Source organism: Platalea leucorodia (assembly GCF_965183815.1).
Source record: "Platalea leucorodia genome assembly, chromosome: 7".
Taxonomy (NCBI): Eukaryota; Metazoa; Chordata; class Aves; order Pelecaniformes; family Threskiornithidae; genus Platalea; species Platalea leucorodia.
This window is the reverse complement of record NC_138829.1, coordinates 70,967,351-70,984,720: the sequence shown is the minus strand read 5'-3', so window position 1 is coordinate 70,984,720 and position 17,370 is coordinate 70,967,351. Positions and strand designations below refer to the sequence as shown.

The 17,370-nt window shown below is 41.7% G+C and overlaps 1 protein-coding gene across 8 annotated transcripts in view; it reads right to left on the bottom strand.

Moving 5' to 3' along the window:
- Positions 1-294: 294 nt before the first annotated feature.
- CAPRIN1 (cell cycle associated protein 1) overlaps positions 295-17,370 on the bottom strand; it is a 43,976-nt gene continuing 26,900 nt past the window's right edge. For 2 of the 8 annotated variants that reach the window (XR_014228791.1, XR_014228792.1), the window contains 8 exons: positions 16,508-16,618; positions 15,814-15,963; positions 15,461-15,611; positions 13,297-13,491; positions 11,971-12,071; positions 10,995-11,058; positions 9,251-9,532; positions 4,186-5,455 (listed from right to left, as the gene is read on the bottom strand). Coding sequence is in view for 4 of the 8 variants with exons in the window: in XM_082317879.1 (XP_082174005.1) it covers positions 298-386; positions 10,995-11,058; positions 11,971-12,071; positions 13,297-13,491; positions 15,461-15,611; positions 15,814-15,963; positions 16,508-16,618 (861 nt within the window). In the remaining 4 variants the exon portion in view is untranslated. Of the gene's footprint in view, positions 387-4,185; positions 5,456-9,250; positions 9,533-10,994; positions 11,059-11,970; positions 12,072-13,296; positions 13,492-15,460; positions 15,612-15,813; positions 15,964-16,507; positions 16,619-17,370 lie in introns of those variants that run through there. The other 6 variants (XM_082317880.1, XM_082317881.1, XR_014228793.1 and 3 more) reach the window with 5 other exon arrangements.

The following is a 17,370-nucleotide window of genomic DNA, read 5'->3' as shown; positions in this document are numbered from 1 at the left end:
TTTTAATTGCATTATATTCAAAAAACCTAAGAAAGTGGTTAATAGAATAGCACCTCTTCCCTTAGATAAACCGTTTGGAAAATTAGTTTCTCATCAGAGACTCTGCCATACCACACCAAAAATTCAGCAACGCACCGTTTCTGAAACCCTGTAGGAATAGAGGCAGAAATCCAAGATGCTGCTTTTACATTTGCGTGGAAGTGTATGAGGCTCAGGGGCTTGCTTTCACATGGAGAAAGAGACATTTAGTTTCTTTAGCAGCCTGCTACAGCGTAGATGTCGTCTTTCCTTTTAACGTTAGCCGATTTGAATGCAACATCCAACCCTAAGCAGCCAGGTGCAGTGGATCTCAAAAGCATGGAACCTTTCCTCTTGGAAAACACAGACTGGGATAAAAAAACAAAACAAAACAAAACATTTGAATGTAAAAGCAAGCAGTATTGGCAAACTAGGGAGTCTGAAGGACCTTCCCCATCTCCCTTCCCTTCTGGAAAACCGAACTGGCCAAACAGAACCAACATCATAGTTTAAGAGATCAGCCTTCTTCCCAACTACCAGGTTTGCTCATCTGGTGTTAAGGGAATTTTCCCAAAGCTCATGTCAAAGCTCCTGCTGTTAAGTTCTGCCGCTGACTCTAAGACGGCCAAGATTAGTGCGAGACCAATCAAATGCTCAGGTGCTGACGTCGTGATGGAACAGTCAAAGAAGTTTTAACAAATTTTGACTGTTAGAGAAAACCAGAATTAGCACACTTTGCAACGTTTGAGTTTCCAGTAAAGTTCCAGACAATAATCATGACTATATTTAAGCCCAAATTTCAGTAAGTAAATAATCTTTCTAAATTCAAAAGGAAAGTTTTATTGTTTGGGGTAATTTCCTGCTTGCTCTTCAGACGAGGCCCTGATTTTTCGGTCCACCAGCAGTGAAGAACACCTGCCCACCCCATCTGTAGAACTCAGGTGGTGCCAGCTCAAGCAATTAAAAACCTTTCCAGCCCCGTCCATACTCAATGCAGCTGGAACACGGCAGAACAGGTGCGTAGATCTGAAAGACTAAAATATACAGTGTACTTCATGTAGTCACAAACCTCAACTCCAGCTATAAATTTATAGCTTCAAGTATCTGTTTCGATACTTGGCATACACTTTGATCAAGAACCATTTCGAATGAGCAAGAGAGACAATCTTTATTATTTAAGACATGACTGGCAGCCTCATTAATGGGGCTGGTTAACGAGCAGTGTTCTCACATCCCATTGTGTCCACAGGAGACTCGGGATGGGAGAAAATTGAAGAATACAGCACAGCTTTGTCCACTGAGCCCCAACACTTGTATCTCAGATGTGCATTTATAACGAATGGTTCTTGCAAAGAAGAGGTAAGAAAAATCAGCTACTCTGCTTAGGCAATGCCAGAACTTCAAATAAAGAATAGGAAGATTGAGATTTTTCTGACCAATTGGTTTTCTGTCTTATTCCACTGGACCACAAAGATTCTGCCCTATTTCCTTTTATCGGATGAAGCTTAACCACTTTTTCAGCATCATTTATCATCTTTTCAGTATTTGTCTGGAGTTAAAGCCTTTCCAGTAACTTTTCTCTCTCCAAAGTAGTTACTCAAATGCCGTTTGGGGGTAAGAAGGAAGCTCCATCCATTCTCCACACACACATATGAAGGTAACCAGTAACCCAAGCAAACCTTCCTAACAAATAAGGTTGGCAGGACATTTTGAGAAGACACACCTTTAAGGTCACAGAGTTCTCCGAGAGTTATAAAGCCCCAGCAGAACAGATTAACTGGCCATTCACAAGAAGTCAGCTTTACTCTTCCAACTACTCTGAATGATGTTATACTTTAGAGATTGCTATGCACAAAAGACAGTATCTTGGAAAGAAAACAGGAGCTCAGTGAAGTCTAGAACTCCCTCCACAGCAAAATCCCAAAGTTGTATTGGTGAACTGTTCTTAAAAAGACAGCCCGTATACAAGGAGAACATCAAAGTAAAATGTAGGACAACATTGACCTTAGGCATGAGAAAATAGCTCATGATTTCTGAGTGAAATATTTAAGTCGTGGCATGTCTGGGAAGGATCCAAGTTGCCCAGACACAGCAACATTAGGTAAAAACATCTGGAAACTTGAGTGATTTATAAATTACTCAAGAATCCTTGTATTACAGCTAAGAGGAAGGAAGATGCTGAAGCTAGAAGTTTGTTCTCAAACACGTACCACTGTACGTTGTCACAGCCTAGCACCAGTAGATAATGAAGCCCCTGCCAAAACGAAAACCTGTGTCTCCTCGTAGTAGCTGTATATGCAAGTCATAACCAGTCTGTTATGCTCCCACAAGACCGATTCACAGAGGAATCAAGTAAAATCACTGAAGGGTGCAACTGATGCGTCTACGTACAGGCTCAGAAGTAGCACTTCGCTATGCTCACTCGCACTTTCGCACCACAGGCATCGGGCCCGAGCTATCCTAAAGCAGCACCTAACTGGAACAAACGCAGCTCGCCCCGGCATCCAGAAAGGGCTCTACAACAGAACCAGCCCACAACTGCCACCGTTCCGCCTCAATACGATCACTTCTTGTAATGGTCTTTGTTCAAAACGGGATCTTTTTCAAAAGGTGTATCTAGGAGGGCTTGTGATCTGGACGTAACTCAGATCTAGAGCTAAGTTACAGAGTGAAGACACTTAAAAGCTCCCCTGAACAGGCCAGAAAAACCAGTTAGTGGATCTATGTGCCATACTGGGACTCAAGCCAATTTTTCAGTATACTGTTTATTAGACGCATGTATCGAGATTAAAGGAGTCAGTGCAAATTCCCAGATTAAACACATCTTACGCACTTGTTTTACGGTTGTTATCATTAGAACACATCTCCCTCTATCAGCGTACAGTAGAGCAGCGACTCTAAAGACCATTTTCATACATGAAAAGGCTTACAGAGTTGTATCTCAATTAAGAGGCCTCTCAACTACCCAAAGTTTTTATTAATAAAGTTAAAAAAAAAAAAAATCCCAAAACCTGAAGTGGAATGTTCTGATTCATTCAGCGGTCTTTAATTCAGTATGCTGCAAGTTTACTGTCAAACTACAATTAGCTATTTAAGAAGCATTTGGTGTGCAATGGAAAAAGCTGAATAGCTTGTGTTCTACCAACCATTTAAAAAGCCGATGCACAAAAAAAAAAATAAAATAATTAAAAAAATGAATTCACTGTTTTCCTACATCAGTTCAACATTAAAAGGTTTGTCTTTTTATTTTTTCCAGTTAAAAAACAGTTGGGACTATTATCTCAGTAATAGCTTCCTAAAAAAGACACAGAACAGCAACTTCTCACCGGACTGCAGTTTATATTGTTGTACTGGTACGGAATGTTTCTAAGCCTTGACTAAAACTGCTGCTTCTAGCCATCAGCATCGTTTCAAGATGTCTGGTGTGTAGTATCTTCTTCACAAGCTTATCGCTTCTCTCAGTAAAAACATTTCTCACTTGTGCTCTTCACACAGAACATGGAAAAGTGATATTACCCCCTCTTTGTATGGAGTTTCAGATTATTTCACAATGAAGTCAAAATATCTGACTACAAGTTCTCAAAGTTCAGTTGTGATACAAAGTAGAAATGACCCTCTGAGTGAAAACAACCTTCAGTTTTGTATATAACAGTTAAACAACACGTAGCTGTTCCTTAATTTCACCTTTCCACAGGTAGGTATTATTTGATGAGCAATACTTGACACATATAGCACTTTTCTTGCACGTGCTATAGAATGCAACAGAACTACCAACACCTCTATGGAGGCAGCTATCAATATATTCTCCCCACTGCAGAGAGAGTGCATGTGCGCAAAAGGTAGGCACAAGTGATTTTCCAAAGATTATACCACAAGTATGCAGTAAAACTTGAATAAGACTTGGTATTTTCCAGCCCCTAGTCTTATGCCATTTCTTTTATACATTGCTGCCTTGATGAAAAGGAAAGTCCATAAAAAGAAAAGTTTCCCAGAAGAAGTCACAGCTTTAGAATAAAATTAGAAAAACAGGAGGAGGGTTTGCATCTATTCAGGAAAAAAGAGAATCTACCGTGGGGAGGGAAAAAAACCCCAAAACAACCAACCTTATGAAACGTCACCCATTACATCAAATTTGTTTCAGGCGTTGAAAACCAGTGTTCCAGGATACAATTTTTATAAACATGTTTTATTTGTCTTGCTTATACCATTAGAACTGTAACTGCTGGCTGTCATTTCCCTTAAAAGGGGAAATCAATTCAAACACATACTGGTGCTTTTCAAAAGATAGCAATTAAAAGGGCAGCAGCAGCGGGCATTTGAGATTTCTTAAAACCTTCAAGGCTGCAGGAAAGACAAAAGGACATGTGACCAAAAGTGTTATGATTATCCATTAGAGATTTCCATCAGTACCGGCATCAGTTATTTAGGTGATAATACAGCAAGGTCAAGTATTAGTGACAGACAATGTGCAAGTCATAAGGAATGATAGAGAATACCAATCCTTACAAAAGTCATTGCTATCAAAGAAACTTAAAAGTGTTTCAAAGAGATATCTAAATACTTCACATCAAATATACAGTGGCCATCCAGATTATATGTCACGTTTGTTGCAAAATTTTGTTGAAGTGCCAAATCAAAGCTTTTATTTTCCCCCCTTTTTTTTTTTTCTTTAAAAAAATTACACAATTACATTAGCAGTTATGCAAGCGATCTTAAATCCTTAGCCACAGTAAACGGGGCCCTGGTGATGAGGAGTGCTGTAGCTAAGGGTGCTGCTTCTTTCTCAAAAACGGGCTATAAGCCTATTTGTCTATTTAGGGAAATATGCATCACTACGCATCTTTAACTGTTCAGTGCTTCAATTTAATAAGAAAAAGCTGAAATGCAGTTGCTCTATCAAGCCACACTTCACCTTTTCCATCCTTTCATGGGAACATTAAGTTTTGTCAACTGCCACCCACAGTAAATCTTTATGAATTTGCAGATTTTATCCAAATTTGTTACATCACTTTTAAATGTCAGAAGTGAGTCTTTGCTTTTTCCTGCCACTTCAGTTAACCATGGAGATTGGATCACCCTGAAAATTGCCTTTTTTGCTTTACGCTTAGCAAGGGTGAGGAATCTGAATCTCATGTGCAAGGCTCAAGATGATGCTTAGGACAGAACATGCAGAGTAAACGTTGTTTCGTTCCTTTCCATATCCAGGTAATATAAAGCTGGCAACTGTAGTCCTGTCATTATGGGTAATGAAAATAGTCCCTTTACAACAAACTTCCTGTAAGGGAGAACAAATAGATAATAACTCTTCTGGTAACATGTATAGTACACTGGCCAGTGTGTTTTTGGCGTTTAATGTAATCCCGTGAATTCGTTTAATTCACTTGCTGAGCATTCATTTGAGGCATCCCTCTGTTTGGTCTTGGGGGCCCTCCACGACCTAGAAAACAAATAAAAAGGCACTTGAATTATGCATGAAGTCAGCTTATTCTAAAAATTTCCTAAAAGCCCTGGTCTAAACTGGGTAAGAATTCCCAGGTGTGTATCCAGACTATATGTGGTTCTAAAAGCTCCTTCAAATCAAAACTCAACAGCATAACCTGTCTTTACAGTTTTCAGCTTTATCCCAACACTTTTTCCCCCCTAGAACTATAAAAGTTGTAATCACTTCAAGTAAAAATGAAGGAAAAAAAACAACAAAACAAACAAGTCATGAAGATATGAACATAAGACTAAAATTAAAAGTTTTGCAGTAATGTAAGGAATAATTAGTTTACTGTATTTTAAATATAAGTACTGTGAGCTAACTGATGTTTTAACTTCCATTCTTTTCTTCCTTCCTTAAGACAGAGGCTGCCTGTAGCTCACACTCTCAGTATATGAGAGTTGTAGGTCACTTGGGGAATCCCTCTCGTGTTTGCCAGCATATCCCTCACAACGAACTTCAAGACTTTCCTTCATTACAGTTGTGCTTCCAAAAACATGCTCCCAGTTTCACCACAGCCTTGTACTATGGTGAACTTCAGGCCACAGTTCCACACTATACAGCTTTCAGTACCAAGCCAGGCAAGGGCAGAACCCTTCAAACCCGCACTACCACACGGAACTGCGGCTTCACAGTGCAAGGTACAGCCTCGAGCTGTCCTCACCCACCAAGCGCTCTGGTGAGAACTCAAGATTCTCACAGAAATGTCCGTATCGAGACAGAAGACTGTCTCATCACCAAAAATCCACTAAAAAAAGAACTGTGGAAATGGTGTTGAAAATAAAATTTGAAAGTTCAACTACGGTCTTATTATATATGTGAGGTTTTTTGTTTTGTTTTCTGAGATGAACATGTGGTAAACACTCCGGTGAAGCAACAGGACAACACACCTCCATAAGCTAAAAGCAACAGTTCTGTAGGATCAAGGAACAGATGAGCATGGAGGGAAGTTTTCCATCCTTAGATCAAGAGACCTCCACAACAGACGCAGTAGGACATCTTTTAGTGCAAGAGCAGCAGACAGTTTTGAAGGCTGACAGCGAGCTCAAGCCCAATATCTGCTTTATAAGCAAGTCTTACTTGCTGTTGTGGTTTAACCTCAGTCGGCAACCAAGCACCACAGCGCTGCTCACTCAACCGGTGGGATGGGGGAGACAATTGGGAAAAAAAGTAAAACCCATGGGTTGAGATAAAGACAGTTGAATAGGAGAGCAGAGAAAGTAAAAACAAAAAAAAAAAGGGGATAAAAAAGAATATACAACACACAATGCAATTGCTCACCACCCCCTGATCGATGCCCAGCGCGTCCCTGAGCAGCAGTCACTGTCCCCTGGCCAGTTCCCCCCAGTTTCTATACTGAGCATGACGCCATACGGTATGGAATGGCCCTGGGGCCAGTCTGGGCCACCTGTCCTGGCTGTGCCCCCTCCCAGCTTCTTCTGCACCGGGCCAAGCATGCGAAGCTGAAGAGTCCTTGACCAGTGTAAGCCCTACTTAGCAACAACTAAACCATCAGTGTGTTAGCAACATTATTCTCATCCTAAATCCGAAACACAGCGCTATACCAGCTACTAGGAAGAAAATGAACTCTATCCCAGCCAAAACCAGGACAGCATCCAGCCCTTATTCCATACCATCTATGGTACGTCCAGGTCCTACCCTTTCCAATAGGTTCCAATTAATCACCACCACTTTTCCTGTCTTTTGATATATATACACACAGATATCGTTCCCTTAGGCTATGGGCCATCCCTCTAAAATGTCCGTTGAGTTCATTCAATCCATGACTTTGGGCTCCATCTGTCGTAACAGGAGTGGTGGTGTGTGGTGTTGGATTGCTGCATGCTGAAGCCAGTTCTGGTTCCACCACTGCTGCACTTTGCTCAGTTTCATCACAGTTCATTCTTCATTTATCTGAGCGATTCTCACTGTAATACCGTTGACATGGCATATAGCCACCACAGAAGTGGTGATATACCGTATTATATAGCAATTAACATCGTACAATTCACTTCATTGGCTATTTTCACCCAAAATGAAATCTCCCTGAGGTACACATTGGACTTCCCCATCCTTCCACATCACCCACCAAGTGCACGCAGGTCCTCGAGGAAAACCAATCCCAGGAACGGGTTTGCCTTTGCCCGAGTCCGTATTGAAGCTCCAGCTTGTCTGGCACGGCAGCGCTCGGCGGTGGTGTGTCTTCGTGTTAGCCTCCACACTCCATCAGACTTCCACACTGGTCGTATGGGACTGCTGAAGGGCGAGCAAGTCTTGCTGATCGCTCCTTGGCTCTCCAGTCAACAAATCAGCTTACGGATGGGAATCAGGGAGTCTCCGTTGGTGCGATATTGCCACTGGTGCACAGCTGCGGTAGCAATCAGCACCTGTTTTTCTTCGACCCTCAGCAACCCCACAACAGAAGGGTCCTCTGAGAGACTGGGCAAGGTGGACAGCTGTTTATTTCCTCCGCCTCCAAGGCAGCTATACCAGAAGCCCACTAGTACCCTTTTGGGTCCTTAAAATACCCTCTCCTGAGGTAGTCTATGCCAAGGATGCACGGGGCCTCTGGGCCAGTCACAACGGGGTGCTTTTGCCACTCCTTCCCAGTTAGGCTCACTTCAGCCTCCAATACAGTCAGCTCTTGGGATCCCCGTCACTCCAGAAACACAGATGGGTTCTGCCCCTTCATAGCTTGATGGCGTGAGGGTACACTGTGCACCGGTGTCCACCAGAGCCTTCTACTCCTGTGGGGCTGATGTGCCAGGCCATCGAATCCACACAGTTCAGTAAACCCGGTTGTCCCTTTCCTCCAGCTGGCTGGAGGCAGGGCCCCTCTAGTTCTGCTTATACTACCCATTACTCACTTCTTGTAAATACAAGTCAGGAGTTCCTTCATTACAATCAGGAGTAAGGTCAACCCTTCTACTCGGTCTGGGGAACTGTCCACTGGAAACAGAGCAGCAATTCTCCTGGAAGAACCCCCTTGTATGATTTTTTTTTTTTTTTTTCCTTGCAGCTCACGTACCCATGCCTCTAGGGTCGAGGTAGGTTTTCCAACCCATTTTCTCATATCCTCTCCATGGTCATGCAGGAAAAACCATAGGGTGCCCTGTGGTGTGTACCTTCTATATCCTCTCTCTTGAGCCGAAGAACGCTGACTCCTAATAGCTGAGATACCGGTCCGTACAGGCGGAGAGTAGGACCTATCCTCTTTGAGTTACTGGACCTCCCAGGACAGTTTCTCCACAGCCAAGACAAGGGAGGAACAGAGACTTTCATCGTATTCCCAGAGCTGGCTGGCTGCTTGATCCACTGTTGGTCCCTCTTCGTCTTCCCAGGTCAGTATTGCCAACAAGTTGGCATACGATGCTGGTGTGCTCCGCACCAACTTCCACCACGTGGGTCGTGTGCACTTAACTTCATCTGGATCTTTGGATAACTGCTCGTTGTTCAGGTCACCATAAATCACCTCCAGCACGGCTAATTCCCTCAGGTACTGGATACCTCTCTCCATGGTGGTCCATTTGCCTGGGCGATATATAACATCTTCCCTGAAGGGACACCTTTCCTTCATACCTGACAGTAATCGCCTCCAGAGGCTGAGGCCTTGTGCCCCTTTTCCAATCACTTTGTCAATTCCCTCTTCCCTAGAAAGGGATCCCAGCTGTTTGGCTTCCTTACCCTCTAATTCCAGGCTGCTGGCCCCATTATCCCAGCACCGGAGCAGCCAGGTGACAATGTGCTCACCTGAACGACAGCTGAAATCTTTTTGCTTATTTCGCAGCTCACTCAAGGATAGGGATTGGGTGGTTTCCATCTCGTTTACGCGTTCCTCCTCTTCCTCCTCCTCTCCTTGCGATGGCCCTGTTTTTTAATCATCCCTTTACAAACCAGTTGACTTTCGCTTCCAAAATTTCTTCTTGTGTATAGGGGCGACTGATACCGGCACACGTTCATTCTCTGGTTCAGCCGCAGTGCCTGGCGCTGGGGGTAGATCTCTGGATGGTATTCTTAAAGAGTTGTTTAACCCTACGCGAGACCCGACACACATTCAGGAGACCTAGTAATAGGAACATGCTGGTTTGAACATCCCAAGGATATTCAAAATTCTCAAGAGCTATTGTAATTAGCCTGGAGAAGAAGGGGAAGATGGAGGAGTGTCTCCCCCATAAGCTGGCTCTCCGAGAAGAAAAAGTAAAAAGTGTAATTACTAATAATTTCCAATAGATGGCTCCTGAAGCACAGAGGTCATGGCAATGCTGAGAACAAATATGAGATTGATCTCATGACCAATAATTTTATCATACCATAAGCCAGAGTTACCCAGTACGGCAAAGCGACAACCTTAATCCATCTCCCCGAAGTGTTAAACAGCACGTACGTACTGACGAACAGTACCTATGGCAAGTAAGGTGTTACAGAACACAGCTCTCAGAGCAAATACCACAATGCTGAGAACAAGTGAATCTACACTGTGACCAGCAATTACTAAACTAATATAATGAATGCTTGTAACAAATTTGTTTTAACACACTCTGGTCAGATCTCAACCCTTCAAGCCCCACGTTGGGCACCAAAAAGGACTGTTGTGGTTTAACACCAGTCGGCAACTAAGCACCACACAGGATGGGGGAGAGAATCAGGAAAAAAGTAAAACCGGCGGGTTGAGATAAGGACAGTTTAATACGACAGCAGAGGCAGAAAAAATAATAATAAAATAATATACAAGTGATGCACAATGCAATTGCTCACCACCCGCCAAATGACACCCAGCAATCGCTGCCCCCCGGCCAGCTTCCCCCATTTATATACTGAGCATGACGTCATATGGCACGGAATGGCCCTCGGGCCACCTGTCCTGGCTGTGCCCCCTCCCAGCTTCTTGTGCACCGGGCCGAGCACGCGAAGCTGATAAGTCCTTGCCTAGTGTAAGCACTGCTTAGCAACAACTAAACCATCAGCGTGTTAGCAACATTATTCTCATCCTAAATCCGAAACACAGCGCTATACCAGCCACTAGGAAGAAAATGAACTCTATCCCAGCCGAAACCAGGACACTTGCAAACTACGAATGCACCTAGCAAGCAGATCTTAAGTCATGATAAATCTCACAAAAAAACCCCAAAAATCACTTTCCTAAGGCTTTCATTAATAAAAGGCAACTAAATAGTTCTGCTACGTTTAAAGTGTCAAAAGCAATTGTTGTTTTAACTTCTTTTCAAAGAATTCTTCATTCAACGGCCAACTGAACTTCCACCAGAAGTTCAAAGGATCACAGTATAATTCAAGTCAGCAGGGACCTCAGGAGGTCCTCCAAGTCCAACCGCTGTTCAAAAGCGGGGTCGACTATGAGGTCACAGGAAAGTAAACTTATTCTTCAATTGTGACCTGCTGAATCAGGAGCGAGGTTGCTTTTTAAATCCAAAACTCCCAAAGTTGGACCAAAAACTTCCATTCAGCCCAAATCAATTATTCACTCCTCAGGAATTACCTCTAGGAGCTCCCCGAGGTCCACTTTGTCCAGAGCCACGTTTGAAATTCTGTTGATATCCGTCCTGAAGCAAAGAAATGAAAAAAGTTACAAAATAAAACCTGGGCATTTTGTTATGTTTCAGGAAGCTATTAATTGCCAATAAAATAAGGAGCTTTTAGAACAATATGCACTGGCAAAACACTTGTGACTTCGACGTATAGCATTTTATTAGTTTACATTAATCTTAGCAAAATAAATTCTTACTCCTACTAGTACCTAGCAGGTATAATAAAACACACAATGACAAAATCTCTCTCCAATTACAGGATATGTTGTTCAATATAAATAAGAAATGTAAAAAGATGTATTTAGTGTTCAAATTTTTCAAACTACACAGAGGTCAAACAGATGAGTTTGCGGAAGGACCTGTCAACAAACAAAGCAACATTCTGACAGCAGGATCAAAATCTGTCATCTCATTTGCTTATAAATACTTGTTTGAGGATATGCAGAGTTACGACACTTTCGAGTCAGTCTAAGCTTGGATCAAACTGAGCATACTTCCTTCAGAACAATGAAATTCTACGCAAATTTCAGAGTAACCTATCAGCATTGCAGAAGACAGGCAATCCCAAACAAGTCTGAAAAGTTAATTTCAATGGATTTAAAGTTCTTCTTTAAGTTTCTTTCTGACAAAGCTGCGAAAATAATTATATTTAGGAACGAGCTCTTTATGATTCACTCAACCTTGCTCTAGTTACTAGACTAATTCCTTTAGAGATCAATCAGCCAAACAGAACACGTTTCCCAAACATAACCAGCCATTTAATATTCTGCTATTTTGAAATACCCGTTTACTACCTGAAACTTTTGTCTTCATTAGCAATAAAAAAAAAGTCCTCAGAGAAGCTTTCACTAATAGGTTTGAGTGCTTTCATTGACAGGTTACTTTTTTCTTCTACTTCTAGACTGTCACAACATAACGGTAGCTTACCCGCTGGTAGTTTGAATAATCCCGAGGAGCATTAAACTGGGGCTGTGTGTAACCACTGTTTGGAGTGTTGGAAAAGGAAGGACGGTAGCCATCATATCCTCCTAAGGAAAAGGGTACAAGTCTTTCACTTGGAAATGAAAGCCTATTACTCTACACTACCCCACAAAGAAAAGCAGTAACAGCATGTTACCTCCATCTGAGGAACACCCCCCCCTTAAATAAGTACTGTTTACCCACAAGTCAAGCAAATGTTTTCAACATCAGTGCTAATACTATTACAAGAAACAAGAATGAAGACCTAGTAAAAACTGGGAGGAGACAGCCATTCAATGCATTTCTCTAGTAATTTGAAGTTTGATTTACATAACATTCAATCCAGAGCCAAACATAATACTGGGATCTAAATGTAACAGCTGTGACCTGCAAGGCCTCAACAGCCAACTCAAGCAAGAAGTTTCTCCTGAGCCAAGACTCTCATGAGTGCTGGGAACCCTGTCCAAGGATGGCTCCAGTCCCAAGGGTCTAACACTTGGAACCCAGATCAGTTTTAAGCAGACAAAAAGTGACCACTGCATTCCCTACTACAAGCAGTTGTATTTTAATTATACTGGTTTCTCCTCTACTCTCCAACCACGTGACAGGAAGAAAACATGTCAAAAGAACACAGTACTCTATCCATTAGTCTAACCCCAAAACACCTGAGGAGGAAACCGTCTCTCTCCCCATTGTAACATATACATCTTCGTAACACTGACAGCCACATATAATAATCTCCAGGAACCATAAAAGTTCTTTTATTTTCCAGCACTACAGTATCATTCCTCCGCTCCTATTAATTCCCTCAGAGTAATGGCTCTGGCACTTTTTTGTTCTTTTATTTCTACATTATCCAGACTACTGTTATAATGAAACGTGGAACTCTTCAAAATACACTGCTTCTACCATAACTGGAAATAGAAAACATTTCTGAAATACCAATTGGCATCTGAATTCCTCACTTGATGGCTGTGAAATTCTGTTGGACATTTTCCCGTTTGCTTATACTTGCAGTAGATGCCTGTTCAAACCAACACTAAGCCTTCAGCACAGAAGAGAAAAAAATGCTTCTTTGCTTACATCCTAGTAGGAAGCCTAACCAAGCACCTAAAATTCCAGTTGTTTAAGTTAGCTAGAGCAAATGGCATTTTTACTACAAGTTTAAATATCTTACAGAGATACTACTACAGTAGGAAACCAACAGTAAGTCAGTTTAGCATCTGGTATCTTGGCACAGTGTTTCCAGAAAGAAGTAAAAGTCAAATGAGAGTGTTTAATAAAGCTGTTTACCTCTAAATCCATTTCCCGGTCCCCTGTAACCGTTCATTAAGCCACGAGCCCCACGTGATCCACCACGAGACACTCCTCGACTGTTATAATAAGGCTGACTGTTACGTGGAAATCCAGTATTCTGTTGGGGAGGCTGCTGGTGGTTACCCGCCACTTGGTGAGTCTGGTCCGGGGAACCATGGTAAGTACCAACCACTATATGGGAGTGGGGAGAAATAATGAAGTATAAAAGCCTGTGTTTATTTATGTTCCCACATAAACTCTCTTCAAACTCAACACTCAAAGCTTTGACCATTGAACAAATCAATAAATGCTCAGCCATTCAAAGAAAAATAATCTGCAGAATTAAGTACCAAGTTTACTAGTCAGATATCCCACAATATTAAAACAACCCAGAAATGGTAGGGTTGATTTAAGTCAGTGTCAAGAAGTCTCTAGTGTAAGTTCAGCAACAAGTATTCCTAATGCAGGTACAATTTTCCTGTGCTATTTCAAAGCCTTTAAAAATCAGCAACACACTCTGGTAAAAACAATATGAGTAAGTTGACCCACTGCCGTAACCTCCTCCTCTCTGAACTGGCAGAGAGCCACCAAGAAATCTTTGCTTTCACTAACTAAATCCTCTCTGTTAGGCGTACCTGTGCTAAGGTGAGATCGACAGGAACATCTTAACAGAGCTGCCGGTTTGACTGTACAGGCTGGGGGATCCTTTCTTCATACAGGACATGTACATCAAAAAGCAAGAGCAGGGTGGATAGCTTAAGACTATCTGCATCTTTGAAGTAAGACTACTTCTTTGAAGTAAGGTATGCCATATCTTCCTCACTTCACAGGAATCGTCAGGAATGAAGTAGATTACAAAAGCAATCTGAGGGCTATAGGCTCAGCAAGTATAATAAACAGTGGAATTTAAGAGCAGAACAGCTGCAAAATTTAGCCTGATACCAAATGCTGAAGCAAGATCTCAAAGAAAATTGTCAAGTGATAAAGCCCCTCTCATACACAGGAAAGGAAGATTTCTCCATCATCCATCAGGGAGCACAACTTTATGTCTACTTCACTCAGCCACAGAGCACTATGGAACTTTTGCACAGATCCTCCTCCCTTCTCCTCAACTTGATTCTCGTGCATGAAGTGGTCATCCTTTTGAGTGTTTAATTAGTGTGCAGGTGTTGTTCTAAGGCCACTGCATTTTCTGCATATCAAGTTACATTTACCTAGTTGTTACATTAAGTTAAGCATTAAATATTGCATGGTCCACCTTCAACACCAGCATTCCCCAGATTGTCTTTCTGCCTTGTGCTATATATGGCTCAAAAAACCTATAGGCAGACAACCAAAATTTCATTCTCCCTCTTCTTATCTGCCCACCCCAGTATCCCAGCTTGCAAGGAAGACAAAATTCAAGATCATAATCAGTTACAGAGAAAAAGGATCAGGCTCTTTTTCCTCACTCCACCTCCAGTAGTTGTTAGCACTTCACTCTTTTCATGTCTGTCCTGTGTCCTTCACTCAAAATCCCTCTCTGCATCTGCAAATTTTATCTCAGTGGAAAGTGAGGAGAGTGCTGGGAGAAGAACAGCTTTGTATATAGACTTTATTTTACTGTTTGTTTTTTTGAGGTTGCTAACTTGGAAAGCATTTTGCCTGCTCTATTCAAACCATGTCTAACTGATTTTAGCAAAAAAGATCTTTATGAACCTTACATCATCTGCAAGAAGCAGTCCGTATTTGCTCTCAATTCTAGCTTACTACTTCCTTTTTAAAATGTCATCTCAGAGTACAACCTTTTTTTTTTTTCTTAAAGCAAAGTTAAGGATCATCCACCCTTCACATCAGCAGAGCAAGTACTCCACTATACTGTCTTCATCTTTAGAATAATCCTTAATCCTGTTTGTGTTTTTTTTTAAACCCATATAAAACTGAATCAAGTGGCAAAATTCTTTTAACGCTTGGAGATATACAAACCAAGTTTCACTCCCTGCTGGATATTCAAACGGAGGCAGAATAACAAAACCCAGGTATTGTTCAGGGGAAAGCTTCGCAAGACTAGGACCATTTGAGAATGTGTGACATGTTTTGCTACATCTTCTAGGACTTCACAGCCTGATCATCTGCTCTACTCAAGCTATTGCCATTTTAGTTTTTGCTAAAATAAGTTTACCTGTCTGGAGTTGTTCTTGCTGAAGATCTGATTGTTCTACTTGGTGAGGCTGATTGGAGAAACTCTGGTTGTAACTGGCCTGGTACTGATTTTGCTGCTTAAGGGTTTCTGGCTCATTAACAGGAGGAACAGGTGCATTCATGTTGAATACCTATAAGGTTAGAAAAATAGCTCTCTGGTCCAATTCATTTTTTACAATTCCTCATCACATCATGTAAAGAAGTATGCAAGTCGGAGCAATGTGAATAACCAAAGACTATTTTATGTAATTACATCACCGATTCCAAGGTTTGTATAACAACACAAGGAACGGCCACCAAAATAAAGGGATTCAATATTAATTTACTACTTACTGTTTGCATGGATTGGAATGGAGCTGCATTAACATTGATTCCGCTGCTATGCAAAGGTTTGCTAGATCCAGCCTGGAACACCTGCGGCTGGGATGCAGTAGGAAGGGATGATGATGATGGGGTCTGGTCTGTATTCAGTGACATTGAAGCCTAATAATTAAAACAAACAACACTTTAGCAGCTTTTGAATAATACCAAAAATTTAACTTAAAAACTTCACTTAAGAAAAGTTGCAACACCTCAGGTTCACCTCAACAAATGAGTATTTTCTACTTCAGCCCAGCAGCCTCACTCACGACAGCATAATGAGAGAGGAAAAACCAAGCAGTCTTCTCCCTCGTTAACTTGAAACACAACTAGAAAAAACTACAGGGGGAAATGAACAAGTTTCTGGGCTAACTGCTAGCCAACGTAAAAAAATAGATCACGTTTCCTAAGCCAACACCACTGATGCTCATATGCTGATGTTGGCATGTTACTTCTAACTAAACAGACAATCTATTAAGTTAAAAGTCTTACTATGAAGGACTTACTGGTCACAGACAGGCTCAAAATTTTGAAATTCAACAAAACTGAAGCGGCCCTATCAACAGGTAACTAAAAATGACAAAGCTTCATTTACAAATAAACACAGACTAACATTTGATCACACCTGCAAGCAGAGTCCTTCCCACCCCTGTGAAATCTGACTTGCCTGAATCTGGTCAATTGATTCTTTCTGTGGCCGTTGCTCTGTTGTGTGAGAAGGCTGATACATGGGTTGGGAGGCTGTATAACCCTCACTTGTAGAAGAAACCAAGGGAACCTGACAAAATAAACCCCAAAGCCCCCAAAAGTCAGCTGATGCTCACACACAGTTTTGTAAAAAGTATCAGAGAACTCTGGAATGAATGGTACTCTCTAGTAAAAGTACTCATTGTAGCAAATCTTTACAACCATTAAAAATTAAGTACTTCTTAACACGTAGAGATTTAACCACCTCTGACAGAGGTGGTTAGAGTGACATACACTCTGAACATGCCACACTGCCCACCCCTCACCAGACTGTATTCTGTGGATATTTCTGAATCAGCTGGACATGCATTTGCTTTTACTGAAGAACCCCCTTCTCCTCATTTCCTTATGCATTCCCAACTACCATTACAATAAAGCTGGAGGGGGGGAGAGAAAGAGAGAGAGAGAAATATGCAGAAGTTTAAATGAGAGAACTCCAAGCTCATACAGAAATAGAGAAGTACTGGTTTCCAACAGACTGGATTTGCTCATCTTAACAGCCTCTGCTCCTCTACAGAGTCCAGTAAAAACTGGCCAACAAACAGTTCGCATTTAAGGCTATTGGGGACTTTAAGAGGCAACTGATAACGACTGATGGGTGTGTTCACATCACCTTGTTCACCATTCAAAAGGAAAGAGGTAAGTTTAGCTACTGCTTGCAAGATCCCCAAGGGAATCATTGGCAGCACTGGTTGAGGTAAGGAAAATAAGAAAAAAATCCATTGGAGTTAAGTCACAGACTTAACAGTAACTTAACAGTAAAATAAAAGCTACTGCAGAGAG